This window comes from Lycium barbarum, chromosome 4 (assembly GCF_019175385.1).
Source record: "Lycium barbarum isolate Lr01 chromosome 4, ASM1917538v2, whole genome shotgun sequence".
NCBI classification, from domain to species: Eukaryota; Viridiplantae; Streptophyta; class Magnoliopsida; order Solanales; family Solanaceae; genus Lycium; species Lycium barbarum.
In genome coordinates this window covers 25,756,031-25,782,622 of record NC_083340.1, presented here as the reverse complement: position 1 = coordinate 25,782,622, position 26,592 = coordinate 25,756,031, and the positions used below count along the sequence as shown (strand labels likewise).

The 26,592-nt window shown below is 38.3% G+C and overlaps 1 protein-coding gene across 1 annotated transcript; it reads left to right on the top strand.

Moving 5' to 3' along the window:
• The first annotated feature begins 5,727 nt into the window (after positions 1–5,727).
• LOC132637325 (uncharacterized) lies at positions 5,728–7,369 on the top strand. The gene is made up of 2 exons (XM_060354435.1): positions 5,728–6,790; positions 6,972–7,369. Exons 1-2 carry the CDS (start codon positions 5,728–5,730, stop codon positions 7,367–7,369), a joined length of 1,461 nt encoding a protein of 486 aa, XP_060210418.1.
• The last annotated feature ends 19,223 nt before the right edge of the window (positions 7,370–26,592 follow it).

Genomic DNA, 26,592 nt, shown 5'->3' with positions numbered 1-26,592 from the left:
TAACCATAGTTGGTAGTAATTTGATACAGATGTTAGAATTAACACATGCAAGTTATTTAAAGGTTAATAAAGAATAAGTAAATAGGCGGAAAAATAAACTTATGCCAATTGTAGATGAACAACAGTGATGTATTTCTCCGTTCTCCAGAATGAATAAGAACTTGATGATAAGAGAATAATGATAATGATAATAAACAGAGTATAATCAATAATCGAGTATTTTTCAATCAGTATTGGTTGCCTAGATATACAAGTGAAAGTCCTATTTATAGGTATCTGGCCCTATCTGGTGCCCTTCCCGTTGTATGTATGTAACGACAATCATTAATTGCTGAATTAATGATTGTCATTTAATTCCTTGATTCTGGCAGTTAGAAACCGTTTTGCGGTCATTGTGTTAACTCTATTTAATGCGCAATAAAGAGGGTCTTGTGTGTTGTTTCCATTGATGCTCTCTTCGTTGACCACATCGTCGGTATCAGCTACCTTTTCGCAAATGCTTTGCTCGGCATCACCATCTGATTTCTCTACGTCACTGTATAAACTGACACGTGTTGACTACATGTTGGTCCACGTGTTAGGTGCGATTTTTTTACCCATACAGTAGTCTTAGTGATATTTTAGACACTGAGAATTAAAAAGATAATTTTGAATTAACTACCATGATAACGAGAACTTAGGATTTTGATTGGTTTTGAGATAAGTATATGATGCTTGAATGATTCAGTCTAGGTAATTATGAGTCGTTGTTTGATGAAAGTATGTCATATTGCATAGTTGAATATAATGAGACATACTGAAGCATATGTTGAATTTATTAGGGACGTTGGAGTGTCGGAAAAGAAGTTGAAGCTTATGTTTGGTATTGAAACGAAAGCAAGAAAATTAAGGCTTATTACTCTTTTCAAGTCGTTTTATCCAAATGCGTTGATGATATGCAAATTATTAGTAAATGTAAGCACATTCTTGTGTGGACAAGTATGTGCATTCTACCCCATGTGTTAGATATATAAAGTTTCATTTGTTGTCACACCCCCATCAGAGTATGACGGGCTCCGACCCGTAGGCCAGGAACCACCTGACTTATCCGTTATTTTGAACATTATAAACCATAACTCAAAGAACACCTGCACGCAGAAAAGGCCCAACATAAAAATATCCGATCATTCAGCACATATGTTCATATGCGGACCGACAAGGTCGCCACAACATAACGTATATCATAAAGCTGGCAAGGCTAACAGTAAAGTATCAAGAGCTCAAAATAAGGCCGACAAGGCCACCAAAATATTATACAACAACATGAACCGGTAGAGCTATAAAACATCTAACTGTACACACACGTCTACGAGCCTCTACATAGAATACAAATGATCATAAGGACAATACCAAATAGACTGCAGCTCCGAAGTAAGTGGAGTGCTTCTGAGAATCTGCTGATAGAACACCTACGGGTCTGATCCATCTCCCTGCCTACCTGCGGGCATGAGCGCAGCGTCCACAAGAAGGGACGTCAGTACGAAAAATATACTGAGTATGTAAGGCATGAATAACAACATAATATAGATATGAAAGGTAACATGGAATAAGAGAGATAACCTGTACATCTGAATGCCTCATAAGGCGGATGTCATGCATGCTTAGCCTTTAAAAAAACATTTCTATACATATACATAGTACCATGCCCAGCCATTAAGGCTCGGTGTCATATATATATAGTATCATGCCCGGCCATTAGGGCTCGGTGTCATATATATAGTATCATGCCCGGCCATTAAGGCTCGGTGTTATCATCATTAGCCCGCGTCCGGGGCAATATCATAACATGCCCACTGCAGTGGTGTGCACATCTACGTGCCATGCCCGACCGGCTATAGCGCGGCGCAGTGTGAGAAAATACATGCATATATATAAAGCATGCATGAGAGCCAAGTAAGGTCGGTAACCTCCGACTTTCATTATGGAATTATCATCATCGTTATATCTCACCTTGAAGGAACAATTATTATAAGGCGAGATCAACAACAATGAATAAAATTGAGAAAATCATGAAATAATCTCAATAATCTCATAATAGTATTAACATCATAAGCTTTGGAATTTCTAGAATTAAAATCATCATCATCATAATTATCATAGAAACATTCTCATCTTTAACATCGCCATTCATATTGTAAAAACATGTCCGTTGTTGTTGCATAAAAGCTTATAGAATCATAAATCTTTGACTCGGAAAATAGGGACATTTTGGAAAATATTTATGGGTTATCAAGAAAGAAGTCATGCCTTTGAATCATGAACTCTAACTGTTGGAAGTAAGGGGGTTATGAAACATATGTAAGGAATTATAACATAGGAGTTTCTAGAAATAGGATCATCGTCATCACAAAACACAGTTATTATTAACATCATAAGAACTCCATGAATCATGAATCTCTAGCTTTTGAGAATAATAATATTCTTGGAAAACATTTATGGATTCACATAGAGGGATCATGGGACATTTGGAAAACACCTATTGGATTCATAAGAAAGGAATCATGCCTTAAGAAGAAAGGGACTAGCCTTAACATACCTGGAAGATAATTTCTCAACTTCCAACTTACTTCCTGTCTTGCAATTCACTTAAGATATTCGTAGCCTCGTAAGCTACATATACAACCATTCATACTATTGTTAGGCTCATCGTCATACGCTCGTCTTAAACCCTTAATTTAAATCCATTTAGAATCTGCCGAAATTCGGGCAGTATCTCCCCTGTTTATATGCCTAGCCCGAAATCACATCCAATAACCAACAACAACAACAACAATACCAACATCACAACAACATTACCAACACCAATAGGCTCCATAAAACATCTCACACGATGTTTTCCAAGTTTCTCAACTATCCAACTTATTATACGACTATGTAATAACTTTATCTCCGTAAATAAACTGAAATTACTATTAATAAGGAGAGATTCATACCTTATTCTTTCTAGAGCAATAATATGTTCAATATTTACTTTGAATCCAAGCCAATTCCGCCGCAAGACAATATTATAATCACAACCACACATTACTTGGACCTCGATTAATACTCCGTCACTTGAAATTACTCAAAATCCTCGCTTTTATGTGATATATAAGCTATCTTTCTTGGCTGAATTTTCTGGAATGTTTTGGGAAGTTTTTGTGCAGAAAAATGGGGTTTTTGCCCCTTATATAGGTGCTAAAGTCGGTGCACTGTAGCAGTACTGTAGCAGCGCTGTTTCTGCTCTGTCAGCCTACCTTGTAACCTCCATAATTCTCTATTCCGACGTTGTACCGATGAGCGGTTTATTGCGTTGAAAACTAGACTCGACGAAATTCATTGTAAGATTTTGAAACACCTTAAAACTCCCCATATACCTGGAGATATACCCCTCCAAAGTTGACCCAAAATTCTGTCCTTAATTCTGCCAACTTTTTTCAAATTTTTGACAAACTTATTTTCTTTGATTTGGTTGATCCCGAAATCTTCCAGAACTCCCCCTACATGATATTTATCATTTATTATACTTAATAATGGTCACGTTCTCGTGTTTCGAGGTTGTCCTTCCCGATTACGACTTACGAGATCGTAATTCATCCTTTACTTCATTGTTACGTACTTCCCATGGCTTGTACCTTCCAAAACTTCATGGGACGTCTCCGATACTCCATCGCTACAGTGAAATATGTGGTATGCTCATGATCTGAAAGTACAGCGTGTAATATTTGTTTTCTAATCGATATGTTGAAACAAAAATTATGCTTCGAACTAATTGTTGAAAACGCTACCTGAATGATTGTTATAAGTTCTATAAGAACTTATGTTGATGACACACGCATGTAATGTAATTCGAACTAACATTTTGGATTGGCTTATTTTAAGCCAAAATAGCTTTTAAGCACTTTTGTAGTGTTTGCATAAAATAAAAAAGTGCTTTTAAGCACTTGTTTTTAAGCCAAGACAACAAAAATAAGTCAAAAGCCATAAGCTAGTTAGAATTCCTAACTTATGGCCTTGGCTTGTAAGTCAAAAACATAAGCCTATCCTAACGGGCTCAAAATAGATGTTGAAAGCCCAAATACACCACGGAATCTATTTTTGCTATAAAAATATTTTGGGAGTTACTTGTGATATTCGGGAGTGGTATTTACTCGATGTGTAAGGACGCAAACAAAAATCAAAGTTGAGATATAATTAAAGTCCCCCAAGTGTTGGCTAATGTTTGTTATTATTTAGCAAGATTATGTCGACTCATACAATGCTACGGAAAGTCGTCTGAACAAGTAGGGCACATACTTAACGCTAAGGCGTACACCAAGCATTATCTTATGCCAGTCTCAACAATAGTACTTTCGGTGAAAAGTATGAAAATGATTTGAATATGTTTAGATCTTGTGTACAGGTAGAACTGAGGATGCGGATATACTCGATTTCCCAATATGAACGTTATGTTCATCATGCTCGGCCAGGATGAGACCGGTTTTATCGAGGATCGGGATACAAGCTCGATCTGGAACGAGACATTAAGGCAGGAAGAAGAGGCGGTTAACCACCATGATGAGAAGACCGGAATATCCTCCCTCAGCCGGGTATTTCGGCCTCAATCCCGGCAACAGTTGTCAACAGATTATTTTCCTTACTTAGAATTGTACTAAGGTTAGGACTCCTCTACTATATAAAGAGGACGCCCCCATTTATTTGAAGGTGGTTTTTTTCACAGAGAGAGAGAGAGAGAGATCGTGTACTAAGCAAGGAAATATAATCATCTAAGTTCAATCATCTTTTCTAAAGTTCCCATTGTTACTCACTGTTCAACATCCGATCATAAGGATTTGACCTCGGTTCTCAGTACCCGAGGCCGGTCACCATCCATCGTGGTCAGATCTATATATTTCGTTTTACTTATTTGTTTGTCCTGTAATCTAATCTCGTGTTGAATTAAACCACATATCCTTAGCACCGCATACAAATTCAATTGTTATCCATTTTAAGGTTAAACAGTTTGGCGCCCACCGTTAGGCCTAGGATAATAGTGGTGATTTAGTATGAATTCTGATAACACTTGATATTTTATACTTGTTCTTTGAAGTTTGATTTTAGGTTTACCCGACATGTCAGACTCTTATTCTGTCAACTTTCACGCTGAATCAAACCACCACGAGGGGAACGACAACGGGATATCCAATAACAACGTACCCCCAGTCAATCCTAACCAGATCAGATCATTAATAAGCGACTTGCCCGTCGGTGGGGATAATGGAGTCATGCTGCAATTGCTCCGGAACCAGTTAGAAATGGCTATGACACAATTACAAGCCTAGTAGGAGGTTATAGCGCAGTTGCAAAGTCAAAATCGAGTGTCCAATATTTCTCTATCTGAATAAACTGAGGAGACCGAAGAGAGGCGCCCTGCTGGAAACAATGGGAACAACCTCTGGCAAAACGTCGAGCTGATAAGGATGCTCCAGGAACTGACAAAACGAGTAGAATCTGGAGAAAAGAAGATAGAGGCGAACGACAAAAAGGTGGAGAACTACAACGCAAGGGTCGACCAGATTCCTGGGGCACCTCCGGTGTTGAAGGGACCGGATTTGAAAAAAATTCGTCCAAATGCCTTTTCAGCCAAGTGCTGCGCCGATGAAAATCCCGAAAAGGTTTTACATGCCCGATATCCCGAAGTATAATGGGACAACGGACCCAAACGAGCATATGACTGCATACACATGTGGTATTAAAGGCAATGATCTCGCCGATGATGCAAGAGAGTCAGTGCTGCTTAAGAAATTCGGGGAAACCCTATCCAAGGGAGCAATGATATGGTATCACAACTTACCTGAACATTCGATTGATTCATTTTCCATGCTCACCGATGCTTTTGTCAAAGCTCACACCGGAGCCATCAAGGTCGAAACCCGAAAATTGGACTTGTTCAACGTTAAGCAGCGAGATAATGAAACCCTCCGCGAGTTTGTAGCCCGGTTTGAAATGGAGCGCATAGACTTACCTCCGGTAACTGATGATTGGGCCGTTCAGGCTTTCACTCAAGGGATCAACTCAAGAAGCTCGATCATATCTATGGAGCTAAAGCAAAATCTGATAGAGTACCTGGAAATCGCTTGGGTTGATGTACACAACCGGTATCAATCGAAGATCAGGGTCGAAGATGATAAGATTTTAAGAGCGGCCTCAGTATCATGGCATTCCGGTAAAGGGAATGACCGATCGAGGAGAACGACAGATCAAGATTCAAGACCATCATATGACAGGTATCAACCTTACCCACCTGATCAAATGGGAAACGGGCGTAACAACGAATCGAGCAAGAGCGCTAGGAGGAACGATCGAAGGAACAGTCGAGGCCCAAGTAATCGTGGACTGATGAATAGAAATGTTGTCGATAGAACCTCGGGGAATAAAGAAATCCCAAGGTTGTCCGAGGATAATTTATGCGTCGATATAGCGACCATAGCAGCGGTCGTTATCCGTAACAGGGAAACAAGACACCTAAGGCCAATCCAATCTGATCTAGAGAAGCGGGATAAAAGCCTTATTTGCAAATACCATCACACTCACGACCATCGAACCGAAGATTGTCGGCAGCTGAGAGAGAAGGTTTCCAGTCTGTTTAATTTGGGACACCTTCGAGAATTTCTAAGTGAACGAGCAAAAACTCCCTTCAAGAACGTGGATGCCAACAAGCAAGATAGACCGGAAAAGCCTCAGCAAGTGATCCACATGATCATGGGAGGAACGGACATTCCCCTGCGGGCCGGTAGTGAAACGCACTAAAGTTTTCATAACAAGAGAAAAGTGTATTCGGAATTATGACCCCGACGGTCCCATCTCGTTCAGTGACTAGGATATGAAAGGCATCGTTTAGCCTCATAATGACGCACTGGTAATATCTATCCTTGTCAATAAATTTTGAATTAAACATGTGCTGATTGATCCAGGTAGCTCGGCTAATATAATACGATGGAGAGTCATCGATCAGCTGAGACTACTAGATCAGATCATTCCAGCAATACGAGTCCTCAACGGATTCAACATGGCCTGCGAAACGACGAAGGGTGAGATCACCTTACCGATCAACACGGTCGAAACTATGCAGCAGATCAAATTTTATGTGATAGACGGAGACATAGGATACAATGCATTGTTGGGAAGACCATGGATTCACCTCATGAAAGCGGTCCCCTCAACTATGCATCAGGCGTTAAAATCCCCGACCTCAGAAGGGATCAAAACCGTTCATGGTGAGCAACAGGCCGCAAAGGAAATGTTCGCGATCGAAGAAGCTGTTATGACGGCAAAGATACCGGAATGGAACGAAGGGGAAAGTGCCAAATAACAATCACAGATTCCAATCCCCGAGTCCTCGGAAGATCAGAATAGGAACACATCAGATGAAGAGTTAGAGTTCGGAGTTCCGAGGTCCTTTGTGGTGCCCGATGATTCAGATGCCACTAAATCCACAGTCGAAGAACTCGGGCAAGTCATACATTTCGTTCATCTACCGGACAGGAAGGTAAACATGGGCACGGGGTTAACCCCCGAGCTCAGGATTTTTTTTATTGAATTTCGTATAAATAACTCTGATTGCTTTGCCTAGTCTCATTTAGATATGACAGGTATCCGACCGGAAGTGACAACACACAAGTTGAGTCTAGACCCAAGTTTCCCTCCAGTCAAACAAAAGCGAAGGCCACAACCCGAGGTCAAGCATGCGTTTATAAAAAATGAGGTATCCAAACTCCTTAAAATAGGATCCATTCGGGAAGTTAAATACCCGGATTGGTTAGCTAATGTTTTCGTGGTGCCCAAAAAGGGGAACAAATTCAGAATGTGCATAAACTATAAAGATTTAAATAAGGTTTGCCCGAAGGATTCATTTCCTTTACCCAGCATCGATCGTATGATTGATGCTACAGCTTGTCACGACACACTGAGTTTCCTCGATGCATACTCCGGGTACAACCAAATACAAATAGACACAAGGGATAGAGAAAAAACCTCATTCGTGACTAGGTTCGGCACATATTATTATAATGTAATGCCTTTCGGTTTGAAAATTGTCGGTGCTACCTATCAGCGGCTAGTCAACCGCATGTTCGAACACCAAATAGGAAAATCAATGGAAGTTTATATAGATGACATGGTTGTTCAGTCCCTGCGAGCAGAGGACCATTTGAAGTATTTGCCGAAAACTTTCAACATATTAAGAAAATATAACATGAAGTTGAACTCGGAGAAGCGTGCCTTCGGCGTCGGATCGAGAAATTTTCTCGGATTCATAGTATCGAATCGGGGGATTGAGATCAACCCAGACAAGATAAAGGCAATTGAAGATATCACCGTAGTAAACGACATCAAAGGGGTGCAGAGGTTGACCGGACGCATAGCCGCCCTGAGCCGATTCATTTCCAGATCGTCGGACAAAAGCCATCGTTCTTCTCATTACTAAAGAAAAAGACCGACTTCGCCTCGACCCGAGTGTCAGAAGGCCTTGGGAGAACTCAAGAAGTACTTATCGAGCCCACACTTGCTACACACACCAAAGGCGAATGAGCAGTTGTACCTATACTTGGCGGTGTCCGAGATAGCGGTAAGTGGAGTCCTGGTTCGGGAAGAAGAAGGTACGCAATACTCTGTTTACTATACAAGTAGGACCCTAGGTGATGCTGAAACTCGATACCTGTCACACCCAGTTTTAACCCGGGTTGATTTATGGAGTATGACGTATTGGTGATTCCTATTTGTTTTGTTTTAAGGAGTCGCCACCTAATTAATTTTACGGTGAATTAGGACACCCAGATGTTTAACTAAGGTAAAGTTAAAACTAAACCTCTGTTAATAGTCTGCTTAACCAATGTGATTCTAGGTAAGGGCTCTATATTATCCTAAAGGGAAGGGGTTAGGCATCCTTTAGAATCCATTAACTTACGGTTATCCGACCAAACTTAGGTTAATTAATTAGATTGAATAAGATGCTTGAAATTTTAAGAAAAAGGCTAAGAAATGTTGCTGAGGTTTATAAAAATATAAGAATGTTGCTTAAGATAAGATTTAAGTAAAATATAATAATTAACATGAAAGAGGATTTTAAATGCTATTTTAAAACTTATAGAAGTTGATATGGCTTTAAATAAAAATGCTATTTAGAATGAGATTTTGTAGAAAATATAATAGTTTGCACAAAAGAAAACTTCAAATGCCATTTAAGCTAAACTTATAAAATGTTGCTAAGGCCTTAAATAATAATGCTCTTTGAAATAAAATTTACACATAATATATAAATAGAAAGAAAAAATGCGAATTTGTAACATACTTTTTGATAACTATGTGAAAACAATTTTAACGATTATGTATTAATTGGCTTTGCGCTTTAGAAATACACGAGATTATGCTTCGTTAACCACATTTGACTAAAGTATGTATAATTTGGATGAAACCTTAAGATGTCTACAAAATATTCTTTAGTCCCTATTTGCGTGTTAGTGACGTTTTGAAATTCCTAAGATAGTAAAACATGATTCTTTGACTCAAGAAAAATATGAATTTCATGCTATTGAAAATTAATTACCCTAAATATTTTAAATGCTTCAAATAAACTCAATATAACGGAAGAAAATGAAACTTACGGGACTAATTATTAATTTTCATCAGATTGACTACCCTTTAACTAAAACTAAATTTTATACTAACCCACTAAGGTTCAATTAGCTAGGGAAACAAACAGTAAAATGTTAGTTGCACAAATACAAATCAAATGCATAAAAAAAAATGAAATAAGGGAGCTGAAGATATCAAAGTGGGCTCTGCCCACTTTCAGATTGCTGATTGGGCCCAATAACAATTTATATGCTGCTGCGGACTGTTGCTGCTTATTGGACTCCGGCCCAGAAAATTTTATGTCTTTCTATTTTCTTTGCTGCGGACTGAGCTGATGCGAGGGAGGTTTCGTTGGGATTTTAGCCCAACACCGAATGCAAAAAAAAAAGAGACAAGTCCCTCGGACTCGTATGCGATGGTCATGCATAAAAAATGAAAAACGAAAAGGATTAGCACATGATCGATGAATAAAATTAAACACGTAAAATATACACTCAAAACGGTTCAGCAAACTGTATATACTATGTATATTTTGGTATATCTCAGATGTATACATTTATAAAGATGCATAGGCTAAAGTATACCAGTCATGTACACGCATATACATAATCGACACGAGTATACTTAGCACATGAAGATGAATAGATGCAGATATATAACTTGCTCAACGAAACCAGATATAAGTGGCTTAAGGGTGTCGAATGTGACAATAATGAGAAAAAATAAAGTCCTGTTCAGGTTGATGAAAATTCAGGTTCCAGAAATGTCAATAAACATCACATTGTATACAGAAAGAGGAGATGTTAATGTGTTCAGATTATATATGGGTAGCAAACATATACCAAACATAAAGGCCATTTTATTCATAAATAAAGCAGGCCTCTCAGATGTGATATCTATTCTTTATGGAACCAACCAGCAGGCAACTAATTTCCCCTCGAAGCGTAGTGCTTGTCTTGTCAAAATAGTAACAGAATAAACAACAAACAGCCATAATACATAGTAAACTAGATGAACCTTTCAAGATTATAAATGATTATTCTGAGATAGTAATTAAAATGCGGACAGAATCTTCAGATTCAGCAACCACAACAGTAGCAGTGAGGCAAAACCATGCAAGCGATAATCTAATCTTAGCTGCATGTCAACAAATAGAGGGATTGGAGACTAGATGGGACTGATGTTTAAATAAAGAAATAGAAGAGAAGACAAACATACCAAAACAAATCAGCATTATTATTATACTTAGGCCGATGAGCATATGAGAAGAATCTAAATCAGAAGAAAACAGTAGTACAGGGTAGCATGGATATGCAGCAGCCAAGAACAGAACCCTTTGAACCAGCAACTGATTTATAGCAGGAAACCAGTTCTAAGCACAGTACTAGGTGATACAACTTGATAACATTATACTTTTAAAGAGTGTTAATATTTGACTTCAGAGTTAACCAAAACATTATTTTTTAAAGTGTCACAATCAATAAGCCAAGCAAAACAGCCAGGGTACATCAAAGCAGAAACAGATAAGGGTTGAGACATAGTTATCAAGAAGATTATTTCAGGCACATAAGCAAGCATCACCCTTCCTGGGCAGTAATACAATCATTTAAGATTACCAGAGGTGATAATTTAAGGCTGAATTCGAGCCCCTCTAATATCTGATCACAATTTCAATTATCCCTATCTAACAGGTTTGATAAAGACATGTTTTCTTGTACACTAAGAGGATTTCCAAACACTTGAGCACATAATAACAACATGGTCACACTTATTTCTGTGAAACTGTTTCCAGTCACCAAAGCTAAATACTACATATTGTTGATTAAAACAAAACCAGCTCAGGCATTTGTGTTAACATATGATTATCTTGCCCAAATTAAGGGTATCTTTCTATCATTTCCATTTCCAATAGCACTCTGTTATTAATCCCTAAGTTATAGGAGTCAGATCTTGTTCATATGAGATTTGGAACACGCTTTCAAAAACCTCAAGGAAAGGAAAAGGAAGAAAGAGGACACCAACACCTATTCCCATCTTCGACATTTCAGAGAAAGAAACTAAATTGAAGGGGGGTTGAAAACTCCATTAAGGTTCAGCTTGGGACTCTCAGGGGTAAACACACCAATTGTACATGTGCCACACAGTCCACATAAAATATCCCTCATACAAATCCAACACTGTCTACACATGATTTTGACACTAAAACCAACAAATTTTCACATAGGAAAGGTCTGATTTATTAGCAAAGCAAAGGGAAAACACATCTACGCAATGATTTGACTAGCCCACCTGTTAGAATGGGATCCACAATATACATACCATACATAAAATAGGACAAATGTCATACTGGATTAGGTTTAATTCCATTAAACAACCATAAACAACTGTGAGCAACAAGCGATTATACATGTTTAACTGATCATTAACCAAATTAACTGGGAACGAAACCCGAATAATTCCATACCATTTATTAGATCGGATTATCAGTATGAAAATAACTCTGCCTAAACTAAGCTGCACACGCTGAACTAGATAACAACAGCGACCTCTGACAATATCTAAAACTAAACTAAACGTGATAAGGATTTATCTAACTACAATAACTAAGCTAGACATCAAACCAAACCATGAGGAAGAAAAAAAAAAGACATAAACCCGAACTCTCGGGACGGTTAGCAAAATGGGATGTTGAGATTAGCGGGTATGATAATGAGTACAAACCCCGGACCGCTATTAAATCCCAAATTCTAGCAGACTTCGTGGCCGATTTCAAGTCGGCCATGATTCCCGAAGTCGATAAAGAACTAATCCTCACTTCGGGGACTAGTTCGGGAGTCTGGACCTTATACACGAATGGTGCTTCCAATATGAAAGGGTCCTGGTTGGGGATCGTTCTCAAACGACCACCTGGTGACATAATAAGATAGTCTATTTGATCTGTTCATTAGACTAACAATGAAGTCCAATATGAGGCTATAATTGCAGGTCTAGAACTAGCAAAGAGCTTGGGAGCTGAAATAATTGAGGCTAAATGTGATTCCCTCTTGGTGGTCAACTAACTGAACGGTACATTCGAGGTCAAAGACGACCGAATGCGGACCTATGTATAAAAACTACGGGTGGTCCATCGTAGATTCAAGGAATAGTCACTCAAACATGTACCTCGGGACCAAAATAACGAGGTCGATGCTCTGGCTGACCTAGGGTTATTGGTAGAATCAGAAGAGTTTAATTCCGACACTGTGGTATAACTAATGAGTTCCATCATCGAGACTGGACATGCTGAGATAAATTCAACCAGCTTCACTTAGGATTGGAGAAACAAATACATAGATTATCTTGAAACGGGAAAGTTTCCTTCCGATCCCAAAGAGTCGAAGGCCCTTCGAACCAAAGCGGCCAGATTCTGTCTCGTCGACGGACAGTTGTACCGGCCATCGTTTTATGGTCCCTTGGCTAGATGTTTAGGGCCGGGAGAGACCGATTACGTCATAAAGGAAGTCCACGAAAGAACTTGTGGAAATCACTCAGGAGCCGATTCATTGATACGCAAGCTGATCCGAGCAGGTTATTACTGGAATGAAAGCATTCGTACAAAAGTGCAACGAATGCCAAAAACATGCCCCGTCAATCCTACGATCGGGGGAGGAACTTCACCCGGTTCTCTCCCCATGGCCTTTCATGAAGTGGGGAATGGACATAGTAGGGCCCCTACCATGGGCCCCGAGTAAGGCACATTTTATTTTGCTTATGACTGATTATTTCTCTAAATGGGTCGAAGCATAGGCCTTCGAGAAAGTCAGGGAGAAAGAAGTCATAGACTTCATATATGATCATATTATCTGCCGATTTGGGATACCCGCGGAAATTGCATGCGATAATGGGAAACAATTTGTGGGCGGCAAAGTGAGCAAATTCCTCGAGGAATACAAGATCAACAAGATTCTATCTACACCGTACCGTCCGAGTGCCAACTGTCAAGCGGAGTCAATAAATAAAATCATATTGCAAAACTTAAAAAGGAGATTGATCGGTTCTAAACACAGGTGGAAGGAGATTCAACTCGAGGTCCTATAGGCCTACCGCATGATTGAGAGGTCGAGTACCAGGGAGACCCCTTTTTCCCTTGTCTATGGAACCGATGCATTAATTCCAATTGAAGTGGGTGAACCGAGCTTAAGATTCCGTCATATAACAGAAGGTTCGAATCAAGAGGCAATGGCGACTAGCCTGAACCTAGTGGACGAGAAGAAGGAGGCCCCTTACGTCCGAAATGCTGCCCAAAAACAGAGGATGCAGAGGTATTACAACCGAAGGGCCAACCTCAGGCACTTCCAAGTTGGGGACTTGGTCCTAAGAAAGATCATTCTCCATACCAAAGACCCCAATGATGGAAAACTAGGCTCGAATTAGGAAGGGCCATACAGGGTCACCAACATCACCGAGAAAGGTTCCTACCAGCTAGAGTATGAAAACGGAAAACAACTTTCGAACAACTGGAATATGGCACACTTAAAACGGTATTACTGTTAAAGGTACAAGCAAACTTTATTTCGTTTATATCTTTTTGACTAACCATGCAGGCACAGTGAGGGAAGCAACAAGAGGGGAGCCAAGAAAAGTAGATCTAGGTCGGAAAACATGTGCTGCACTTTTTTTCCCTTCGATCGATTTTGTCCCAAAAAGGGTTTTCCGATAAGGTTTTTAACGAGGCAGTGTCGTATAACGTGCTACCAATTCATAAAGACCGGTCAAGAACCAGGGACTGGAGACAGGCTACTTCGGGTCAATAGTACTTGAGCTTTCATACTTTAATCCCAAGTACTAGGGGACTATCACGCCTTCGGCTAGCTGATAACCATGCAAATCCAGCCTGAACGATAGGATTGAATGTAAGGGCCAAATGGTTGATTGAACCATGCCCATCTAGTTCGTTCTTGCCACAGCAGAAAATGTAATTTTATCTCCAACTTTGTTAATAAAGTGAGAAACATACCTCGAAACATCATTTCAATGTTGCATTAATATTCGCACTATATCGAATACTCACTTACAAGAAATAAATAAAATGGACAACGGTCTAACATCTCCAAAAATGATTCGGTTGAGATATTCGGCCTGCCCCGAATAAAATGATGACCGGGGACACTCAGGGTCCCAACCCGTAAAAACTGAGAAAGTTGAGCTTTTGAAAAAATCATGACATACGATAAAAAACAATAAGAAACAATGAATACATCGGATAAAATCTCCCTTCTATTCATAAATACAAGTCAAAGACTTATAAAAACTCGGATAAACGGCCCCGAAAATAATTTACAAAGAAGAAAATTAGGACAAAGGGAAGGCCAAAACAATAACATTGGGCTCGTAAACTCAATCTTCACTCGAGCCTTCGGCATCACCATCATCAGAGCCGAGATCATTGTCCGAATCATCAGGATCAAAATCGGCCTTCGCCTTATCCTCTAGCACCCTGGCTTTCTCGATCAGTTCCGACAAGTCCAGCCTAGCAGATTGAGTCTCTTCCAAAGTCTCCCTTCGGGATAGACACCGCATGTACTCGGCCTGATGTTCGCTAACCTTCTTCGCCGCAGCCACATCAGCTTTATACTAATCCAACATACTATCATAGCTCGAGATCTTGCCTAGGGCCTCGTTATGTTTGGCTCTCAGATTACTAATATCACGATTAAGGCTATCCCGTTCCGATTCGACCAAAACAAGTTTTGAAAAAAGCTCATTGGCTTGCCCCGTCATCATAGGAGCTTCTCATCGAAGGACCCTCGCTCGACAACAGCGTCCCATCGAGCTCTGCCCGAAGTCGATCGATTTGGGTCATATAATCCCGAGCCTGAGAAGGGTAGTGTTAGCATTAGATACTAGCGGCTTAATACGAACTTCAAAAGCCCTTACCTTCTCTGCCAATTGGTCATGCTCTCGTTTGGCCTCAACGGTTTCATTCCGAGCTGCTGCAAGGTCTGACTGAAGGGCGGAGGGGTCGGGCAAGCTCGAGATATATGCCAGTTTTTGTTGATAAAGAGCCCTGAGCTCGTCCGCTTCCTAAGTCCTTTTCTCGAGCAGCTCATTAAGGCGGTCCACCCCCACCCCCATTCGTCGGAAAGTAGCATGGTGCAGTATGGAAGCCTAAAAGAAAAAAAGGGAGCGATATTTAAGATGGGACACAAAAATAAAACTAAGTATAAAAGGTAAAAAAGGATAAGGCATGCCCGGTTCAAAGCATGCCGGGCCTCGTTGAAGAGACACGCCTCACTGACCTCCGTCATCTTCTTCCTATCATCTTCGGTCACCAGAGGATACAAATAACTAGATATCCCGACCGGTCCCGATAGAATGTTCATATCGGCTGGCACCATAAACGATACCAGCTTTTTTCTATTCGGGTCGGCACTGGGGGCCAAAAAGGTCTTCTCCAGTCTCGGGCCAGAATTAACCCCGAAACGATTGGCAACGGGGATAGGAAAATCTTCGAACCCTAATTTTCCCGCGGCCGGTATATCATCAATCTCCTCCGGTTTCGTCGTCCCTTCGGCCATTTTGCCTTTACCTTTGGGACTGACAGGAGGGATATCCACCAGTGGGGGAGGCGAATCCTGTATAGAAATAATGATCTCAGCCGAAGCCACAACTTGAATAGGAAGAACAGAACCTTTACCATACAAAGGCGGAATGTAAGGTACCTTCGAGCCCGATACTGAAGACGTTGCCCTCGATCTAGTGGCATCTCCGAATTCCCTGCCTGCCGACCCAAAGGCTTCTACACCCGCCGATCTTATGGAATCAATGTCCGAGCCTACGGGCTCCTGACTTAAACTTTCCACTAAGGGTGGAACCATTTCAGTGCTGTTTTTCAGCTCGTGGCTAATCCTTTCTTTGGAGGGTTGATGCCTGGTCAACGCCTGGTCCTCGTCTTCAGAACGATTCTTGAGCGAATCAATGATGTCAGCATCCAGGGCCCTCGCCCGAACCTCTTCTTTAATGGGCTCCCTAATGATGAGCCTCGTTCTTTTTCGGGCATTCGACGGGGCACCTGAAGATTTTGAGGACCGCTTTCTTCTCCTCTCTCCCTTACCTCCTTCGGTGACTTCTCCTCGGACTTGAGACTCGACAAGGGGTTTAAAGGGATGTTCAGGACCGGAGGCCTCATGGCCGGCTTCATCGGCCGAGGCATCCTCTTTATCATGTCCCCGAATTCGGGTAGCCTTCGAAAGACCTGTATGGGAAAAATGATGGATTAAATTTATCAATTGTAGCATAATGCATAAGGAGATTAGGCAACGCTCCGGTAGAAGAACATACTGTGATTCTCGGCCTCCTAATGGGACCGAGACAACGATCGCCAGTTGCGATCGACATAGGTAAGTTGTGTATTTGGGTATACTTAAATACACTCAAGATACTCAACTTGATGTATTTTGATATAGCTAGGAATGCAGTAATAATAGCTGAATATTGGTAAATTGAAAATTGAGTGACACCAGATTGTTAAGTGCATAATCCAACATAGGATAAACTGCACATGTATCTTGTGTATTTGGATATATTTGAATGCAGTAACAATAGCTAACCGTAGGTAGATACAATATTGGTAAAATACATGAAATTGGTAAGTTGAATGCAGTAATAATAGCTGAAGATTGGTAAATTGAAAATTGAGTGACACCAGATTGTTAAGTTAATAATCCAACATTGGTAAAATAAATCTAAAACCAAAAAATGTGTGCCAAAATAGGTTCACTTAAAACCAGTCACAAATCTGGTATTTAATCCAAAGTTACAAAACAGTACTAATCAAACATCGATTGCATCAACGGTGTCGTAATCTATGGCTGGCCTAATTGATCTTGGTGGCACCTCATTATCGCTCTAGGCATAGTTAACTACCTTTCGTTATGCGTAGTCCCATAGGAGTGCACCATATCTCATACGCATCATCGTTGCATCAACTGTAGCTAGAACCACTCCACCCGATCTCAAATACTCAGCAAATGACGCCACGTAAACACCACAATCCCTGGAAAAAAGGATGTATGAGAAACATTAAGAATACTGTACACTTTGATAAGGTCAAAAACATGTAATAATAAATACAAATACATATGTGTACATGTATTTGAAAAGTGTGTGTGCTTGATATTCTATGTATCAATTGTTGAAATACATAAATACTTTAAAAAAATACATGAACAACTTACGTGCTACCACTAGCTTGTTGAGGCAGATTTTCAGCACAGACTACTTCAAGAATATCATTTTGTGCCTTATCTGCATAAGCTGGGTCTTTGACCAAAGCTATGCCTTTTTGGTTTACGAAGAATCCACCAATATGTAGGAAAAGTGGCAGAAGTGTAGCAAGTTTTTGTATTTCACCCCTAACAACTGCATTATGCCCTGCTGCTTGATACGAGTCATATACGTAAAGACGCCTGTCCGTAAAATAACGATACCAAAACACACAAAAATATATGCATACAAAAGGTATCAGTATCTTCATTCAAAATACATCCAACACTTATCTTTAAAAAGTATAGATATAAAATTCCCTGTCCTTGAATGAAAGCACAACCAATATCCAGTGATTTTCTTCTTGTATGTTTACTGGAATCAGCACATTGTCAATCGTATGCCACAGGACATTTGCAAGGATCCTGTGCACCTTCACGTAATCGCACAATACTTGCTCTTCGTTGGCCACATTGGTTTGAGATTCAAGGTTGTGATAGGCGCTATAGACAACATCAACCTTCTGCTTGAATAGACAATCCACTGTGGTGAATTTGTAATTGGTCCTTTTGTCATACTTGCCTTTCTTTCGAAAGTAGTAGAAAATAACGTCAATGTGCTGAAATCATTAAATACAGTAGTTAAAAACACCAAAAAATAAATGAAGTATTTCAAATAACTAAGTATATAGGTCAGCTATATTGCACCTCATCATTCCAGAGTTGTCAAGGCATTGATAAAAGGTAGGTCAGTATTGGTATAAACGACCCTTCATTCCAGAGTTGTCAAGGCATTGATAAAAGGTAGGTCAGTATTGGCATTGATAAAAGGTAGAACCAATTTTTATCGGTGACAGTTGTGATGCCAAAATTGTACTCACCCCCATGCTAAAAAACTAACATCTTCTTTTTGTAATGGTCTTCCTTATTCTTTCTATAAAAGAAAAATACATAAATACGTACAGTCAATCCTTATAGTATACATTTAATATGTTAAATTGTACTTGTGGATAAAAAAACATACTTGTTATCGTGCCTAACAAGTAATCCCTGACGAAGCCACACACGGTATTGATCAAGAAGCTATACATCAAGTGGACCGGTAATGGGATCTTGCTCGAATGGAATATTTTTGTCAAAAATAGGCACATGGATCTTAGACGAACTACTTCCTGTGTAATGCATAATGAAAAAATAACAGATGGTTACATAAATACTTCAAAATACGTTAAAAAATATCAATAAAATACATACCTGAAGCTGAACCAAAATCTGTCATGTATGGTGAAATCTTGTATATACTAGGACGAGTGGCTCGAGCCACTGATGGATGCGAAATCATTTGTCTTTCAGGGTTCTGGCTTGGTAAAAACTCGACAGGAAACAACCACCGAGATAGAGGTTTTGCGTCCGTAACTGCTATGTGGGGCTTCTCAAATACGAAATGATCAACGTGTTCCCGGCACCTTGTTCTTTAACTGATTGTGTAGCTTTTTCTGAGCCAGCAATATCAGCTAGGACTTGTGCTATCATGCCCTGATTAAACAAAAGGTACATTTTTTAAAATTACTTGTATTTTTCATACGCTAAACATTTGATAAAATCCATGTAACGTACCTCGGTATTGTTGGATGAATCATCTTGTCGAGTGGCATCAGATTCCTTCTTTCCTTCATCTTTATCTTTCCCTGATACGTCACAAGGAAACTAGGTTGAGCTCTTAGGTTCTCCTGAAAGATCACCTCTTTAGTTTATCTCTTCAGTCGAAGCTTTTAGTGTATCCCCACTCTCGTTACCATGAACAACTCCAATATCTGGCGCATCTCCCTGTTCTATCTCCACTCCCTTAAAGATAAATTTTAAAAAACAAGTGAAATACATGAATCAGTTACTTAAAATAAACCCAAATGAATCGATAAATCCGGAACAGTGTAATTGCAATCTACCTAAATACATCAGAACTAAATAATGGTAAAACTAGTTATCTGCCCAAATAAACAGTAACCCAATTCAAACAAAAATATATATAAATACATGATCACCAAAATTTAATCTTACGGAAATATATAATATTTTTGACTCAGACAGACACCCAAAAAATACATAATACCTACAAAATAATGTTAAATACAAAAATTTTATGTATTTAAGATTGACCAACCAATCTAATAGATATTTTCTAACAAGTTGGCATGTGTTTTGACTCATATAAACACCCATAAGTTTATGTATTTCATAGACCAACCAAGTATATGCTTTGATTTTTATTTCTATAACATTTTATCTGTTTTTCTATTACTACCCATAACAACTGCACATGTATCTTGATACTTACAAATAATGTTAAAAATACTCAATTTATCTGTGAATACATGATACTTACAACTGCTGAATCTACATGGCCTGTATCCGTCTCCATTTGAATGCCATCACCATGGTCCATGTAGTCGTCCACTGGCTGATGTAAGTCAGTATCGGGAAGATGAACCGAAGCCTCGCTCTTAGCACCCTAATAAAAAAAAAGTGTATTTGATAAATACATTCCTGAATTTGAAGCTATACTGAAAAAACAATTGTCGAAGTGTTGATTTTTTTTTTTTTTACCTTTTCAGAATTTTGATGCCCTGTGATAAGGTCAAAAACCTTGTCGAATTTGTCATCCATGGCTTTGCGAAGATCCTTTAATTCAGCATAAACCTAAATTTTCATACAAAAAATTCGTTAAAATGCATTGCTTATTAATACCTAAATAAAATAACATAAGTAACGTCATAATACTTACATTGTTCTTAAACTCATTAAGTTCTTTGCCTCAATGTTTTGATGTCATCTGATTTAGTGGTATTTGGAGAGTCATCGGGAACACGGGCGGGATGGGAAGGGGGGGGGGGGGCGCTTGGACATGACTTTTCCTTTTCCTTTGTTGCAACAGATTTATTGGATACCAAAGCAGGACGTCTGGTCGATCGTCCACCCCTAGAATGAGTAACAGAACTTGGGATTGGAGTTGTTGTATTGTCCACAGTCGGTGGTACAGTTCGCATCTGTCTCAGCTTCTTGTGCGGTGGAGATTTTGATGCATCCTTCTTTTGAGGTTGTTTTGCAGCAGTCAAATGGGATGGTGTGGAACTAAAATCATCATAATCATCTACAACCTCATGTATGTGGTGGGTTGATGCAGTTCTGCTGATGAGATATGGACGCAGTCCAAGAGTCTCAACCTCGATCACGGCCGGCACAATATTATTATATGTAACATGGTCCTGCAAAAGGGAACATATGTGAGTTGACTATTACATATATTTGTGTACAATACATTCTTTAGTTAAAAATTTATTGAAACGTGTACTTGAATGAATGTGAAGTTGAAATCAGTTCAATAACTTGCTCAAATTCATACATATTTACAAGTATATTTAATATATATATATATATATATATATATATATATATATGTACATACAAATAAATGATTAATACATGGTTCAAATATATGTATTTATGAGAAAAAAGAGCATCTATGCTAATACCGTTCAAAATACATGTTTGCAAATGTATAAAACCACTTCTGTTAGGATAGAGAATTACCTGAGAGACGTCATCCTTGAACATGCCAGTCATCAGGTAGTTAAATGGTAGCGTTGGGTCTACTGTCTTCCAATTTAAGATCCTAGGGATTCGGTCTCAATTTTTTACGGCTAAATCTGGGTCCACATTGGAGCAGCACTCGTATAGCCATGCTTGCATAGAAAATAGAAAGCCCCGAAGATAGTAATATCGTTTCGGCTTGTCCATCTTATTGTGAATGATTTTAATCAAATCAACAAATGCTTCCTTGCCCCATGTGTAGTCTTTGTACCGTCCACTGTCTACCAAGTCAAAATGAAGTCTTGGAATGACGACGTTCCTCTTTTCACTAGAAAGTATGTAGTTATGAATGAAATACAGCACCACAATCTTTAAAGCGTCTTGATCTGCATCACCATCTACACCCCAATTCTTGTCATTGAAGCACTCATTTAAAGCCATCTATTTCACACTTTTGTTGGAACCACCAAAATATTTTTCGAATAGTCTATTTTTACCCTTGTTAAAAATGATTTCTTTACCATAACACTTTAACCCAGACATTAATGCAAATTCAAAGAGAGTAAATGTCAATTCAATTCCATTTATGTTTATAGCAAAAGCATCTGGTGTGCTTTTCTTCAACTCTCTGACCATTAAACACTGGAACAGCTGCCCTTGGACTTCACAATGTTGCATCTGGAGGTATTTTGCAAATATAGTTTCGGAAAATAGTTGTTGCTGTCTTTTTGTAAGTTTGTCCTCCAAGTCCTTTTTGATATTGTGGTTCATGTACGAAGCATATCGTATAGGATGAGTTGGAAGAAATTTAACAAGGAATTTAGAGGCCTGAAAGAAATGAATATATAGACAAAAATCATAATCAAAATATGTAATATAGGACAAAAACAACAACATGCAATGTATGTGTAATTGAATATCTGTGTAGCCTCGATTTGTCAGTTGTTCAATACACTGTGTGTTTGCTTCTCAGTTCATCAATTGCCTCTTTTTTTGAATATTGTTCAAATACATATAACTCATATGTGTATTTAAATGTATGTGTATTTCTTTCTCAGCTTGTCAGTTGTTCAAATACACATTTATTTGCTTCTCAGTCCATCAGTTGCTTCTTATTTCATCAGTTGTGTGTGTATGTGTTCAAATACATGATTCAGTAATGGATAAATAAATAAAATACAAATAACTCATATGTTCAAATACATGATAAGCAGTTCTTCATTTGTTCAAATACACAGTTAGGTGTAACATAAGCATATAAGTGTGTGCAAATACATATAATTCATATGTTCAAATACATGATAATCAGTTAATCATTTGTTCAAATACACAGTTATGTGTAACAGACCATACAAAAAATTCTTCAAATACATATAACACATATGTTCAAATACATGATTATCAGTTCCTCGCTTGTTCAAAAACGCATTTATACATGTGTTCAAACACATGATTCGTTAAAGATCAAACTCCCAGAAATTGAACATCAGTAATAGCAGAGATTGAAATACATTTTAGCTACACATACATTTATTTACATAAAAAACCACATATATTCAAAGAAATACCTATTTCCTCGCAGGTAATTGTTCTTCTTCTGCTTCAGCCTCTACGACTTGTTTCTCCATGCTGACCGAAACAACATCAGTAGTTTTTCTCCTCTTCGTGATTGTATGCGAATCTATTTTCTTTGAAGATTTTGCAATTGGGGGATTTTGAAGTCTTTGAGGATCATGAATATTCTTGGAATGCCTTTCAGCAGCCATTTTATCGGCAGAGGCTGCAACAACATCATGTTGTTGTTGAGAAATCCCCAAATCAAAAGAAGGAAAATCTATATTTTGAACAGTAAATGGTATACCTCGAGTAACCCTATTAGATGTTGTTTCGTCTGCCATTAATGGATGTTTTGTAAATTATTCTTCAAAAACCTAACAATTGGAAGTTGAATACGCTTCAAAATCTTTGAAATATGAAGTTATTATGAACAAAATACACTAATAGAATGTAAAAAACTTACCCAAATACAACTTTCCCCAATTTTCGCAACAATGATTTGAAGATGAAGAATCGTGAAGGAAGTTATTGGAGAAGAAAAAGGAAAGGATTGGAAGTTGAATACGCTTCAAAATCTTTGAAAATATGAAGTTATTATGAACAAAAATACACTAATAGAATGTAAAAACCTATCCAAATACAACTTTCCCCAATTTTCGCAAGAATGTTTTGAATATGATGAAACATGAAGGAAGGTAGTGGAGAAAAAAAAAGGAAAGGATTAATGTTGCTGGAGAGAGAATCTGAGAAATTTAATTAAGTAACCGTTAAACGTGGGATTTGGGGCTATGGGGGAGTGTTTTACGTGTGTATTTGGACCAGAAGTTACTGGTCAAGCTATGTGTGGTAAATTTAAAAAATATTTTAGTTACTAATTATAATTAAATTAAAGGGTAGTTATTAATAATAAATATGTCTTAAAAAAAGCTACAACCAGTAAAAAATTTTTAAAAGTATAGCCAATAACACAGTGTACATATATATATATATATGCGCGCGCTCTGACTTTCTACAAAAAGAAAGGTGAGTATATATCCTTCCACTAAAGGGTCTTTTTTTCCCCAATAATTATTTGCTTTCCCATTAAAATAAAAGAATGATCGAATAGTGGTAAGTGATGAAAAACATACTCATTGTTAAATAATACAAATACGTTTCCGAGTGGTTAAGGAGATAGACTCGAATTCTGTTGGGTTTTGCCTGCGCAGCTTCGAATCCTGTTGTTGACTTATCATATTTTATTTAGAGTAAATAGGTCAAATTCCCCCTAAATTAAGGTCATTTTACTCACCCCAAAAGTTTCTCCAAAGAGTTCCACGTACACGTGGAGTTTTTTAGAGTGATCATTATTATGCAAGTTTCATACCTAAATTATTAAGGTGTTTCCATACCCCTCCCCCCCCCCCCCCCCCCCCTCACGGCCCCACCCAAAGAACTACCATGAACTCATTATGCTAGGTGGTCTCATTTTTAAGATTTCTTTCATCTCCCACGCGTCTCTCACCAAGTTATTCACAACATTTTGCCACATCTTTAACTGGGGGATATTAATCTAAAGAGAGTTTTACTCTAGGAGGTAACATGAACACCCAATAGCCTAAATATGAAACTCGCAAAATGGCGATAATTTTGGGGGAGTTTTTAACCTATTATTAATAAAATTAAATTTTCTTATTCAGTACATTTTTTGTTTTGTTGTTATTATTTATTTATTTTTTTGAATCAATTTCCCAATAGCTGGGTTTTCATTATCAACCAAAATCAATACTTTACATACAGGTGGATTTACATCCAAGCCCTTCACCTTTTCAACTGCATAACAAAATTAACCTACTATACAGAGGTTATAATAATAGCCTACATCAGTTAGTTATTTATCGGCTTTATGCAATCACCAAAAGTTGAGCTTCCTATGTTTGAGTCTCGGCAAGGGCATCTGTACTTGGTCCAGTCTGTAAGGTCCTCTCACACTTTGTGGTAGCTCCTCCAAGGAGAAGAAATTATGGTCCAATTTGTTGATGCTCCATTTTGCCAATGCATTAGCAACTTGATTTGCCTCCCGAAAACAATGATGAAATTGACAATCCATGGTTTATATACTATAGAGCATCATTAACTTATATACTCAATTAGTATTTTTCACTCTTCTCATCTGGAGAATAATATTTATTTTCGAACAGATAATTTTTTTAAAAAAATACTCCTTCCGTTTCAATTTATGTGAACCCATTTGACTGGGCACGGAGTTTAAGAAAGAAGAAAAGACTTTTAAACGTGTGTGTTAAATAAGTCACATACACTTTGTGTGGTTATAAATCATTGCATAAAGGTAAATTGTTTCCAAATATAGAAAGGGGTCATTCTTTGTGGCACGGACTAATAAGGAAATAGGTTCACATAAATTGAAACAGAGGGAGTATATATTATGAAGAAGTAAAAAAAAAAAAAAAAAAAGATAAACTTTCATAAAGTAAGAGTAAAATATGCATTTTAAAAATCAGTTGACACATGGGGGGGGGGGGGGGGGTGGGGGAAGGAAGAATGTCTATTTTTTAAAGTTAAGAGAAGCTTGATTTTTAAAGCAAAATTAGAAAATATAAATGATGTTCGCCCCAAAATAATTTTACATTAAATTGCCTGCCACACTCGATTGACTGGCAATAATTAGATGTACCCAGTGTCTTTTTGATAGTGGAATCTTTGTAATTATGTAATCCTCTGATTTTCTTTTTGAGAGAAAAACAAAACTTAATTTTAGGTTATAACCAAAAAGGAATTAATTGACAGTGATTACCACTTTGTCTGCAAAGCAAATTTTAAAGATTGGGATTCTACATAGATGATTTGGTTGTCTTAGCATTTTACCTTAGAATCTTTCTCATCCTACCAAAAAGGGATAAACAAAATTTTCAATGGTCTTTCTTAACTAATTAACATTAATGAATTAAAATAAGCTAATTTGATGAAAATAAATTTGAAGTTTAAAACTCAGAACAAATAGTGTACGCAAAATATTGTGAACTGAGTTCTAGTATAGTACAAGAAATTTATATACGATAGAATACTTCAGTTAAAATTCAAACATTTCCCTATTCATGACTAACATCAATATTACCTATATATTTTTCTAAGTTGCAAAAATAGAGAAATTTGCAAAACCACTCTAGTAAGCCTAATCCTGCCTCCTGAGAGTCAATAAGTTACTAAGTTTTCAATAAAGTTTAACCTATGATAGCATGCATGTTAGTGTCACCCCCCAACGAGGGGCATGACGGGCAACCGGCCCTATCGACCAAGAACCACCTGGCGTATACTGACATGATCTCAGTACAACTATCCTGGCTTGTAATGTGATCTCACTGTAACATAGAAAGACACCTGCACACAGAAAAGGCCCAATACAACGGAAGACATATGCATGACCATACATTTATATATATATATATATATATATACTCGCTAGCCGACCAGGCTGCCACAAGAGCGTCATAATCAAACGAAGGCCGACGAGGCCGTACATGACATCTACATACATCATACTGTCTATGAGCCTCTAGGAGTACATTTACATGAC

What these genes read in the sequence shown, in the direction of transcription:
- LOC132637325 (XM_060354435.1), top strand. Translation starts at nt 5,728, where the DNA reads ATGACTGCATACACATGTGGTATTAAAGGCAATGATCTCGCCGATGAT. An exon ending in GGACATTCCCCTGCGGGCCG is followed by an intron (nt 6,791 to 6,971) that starts GTAGTGAAACGC and finishes TGATTGATCCAG; the next exon opens with GTAGCTCGGCTAATATAATA.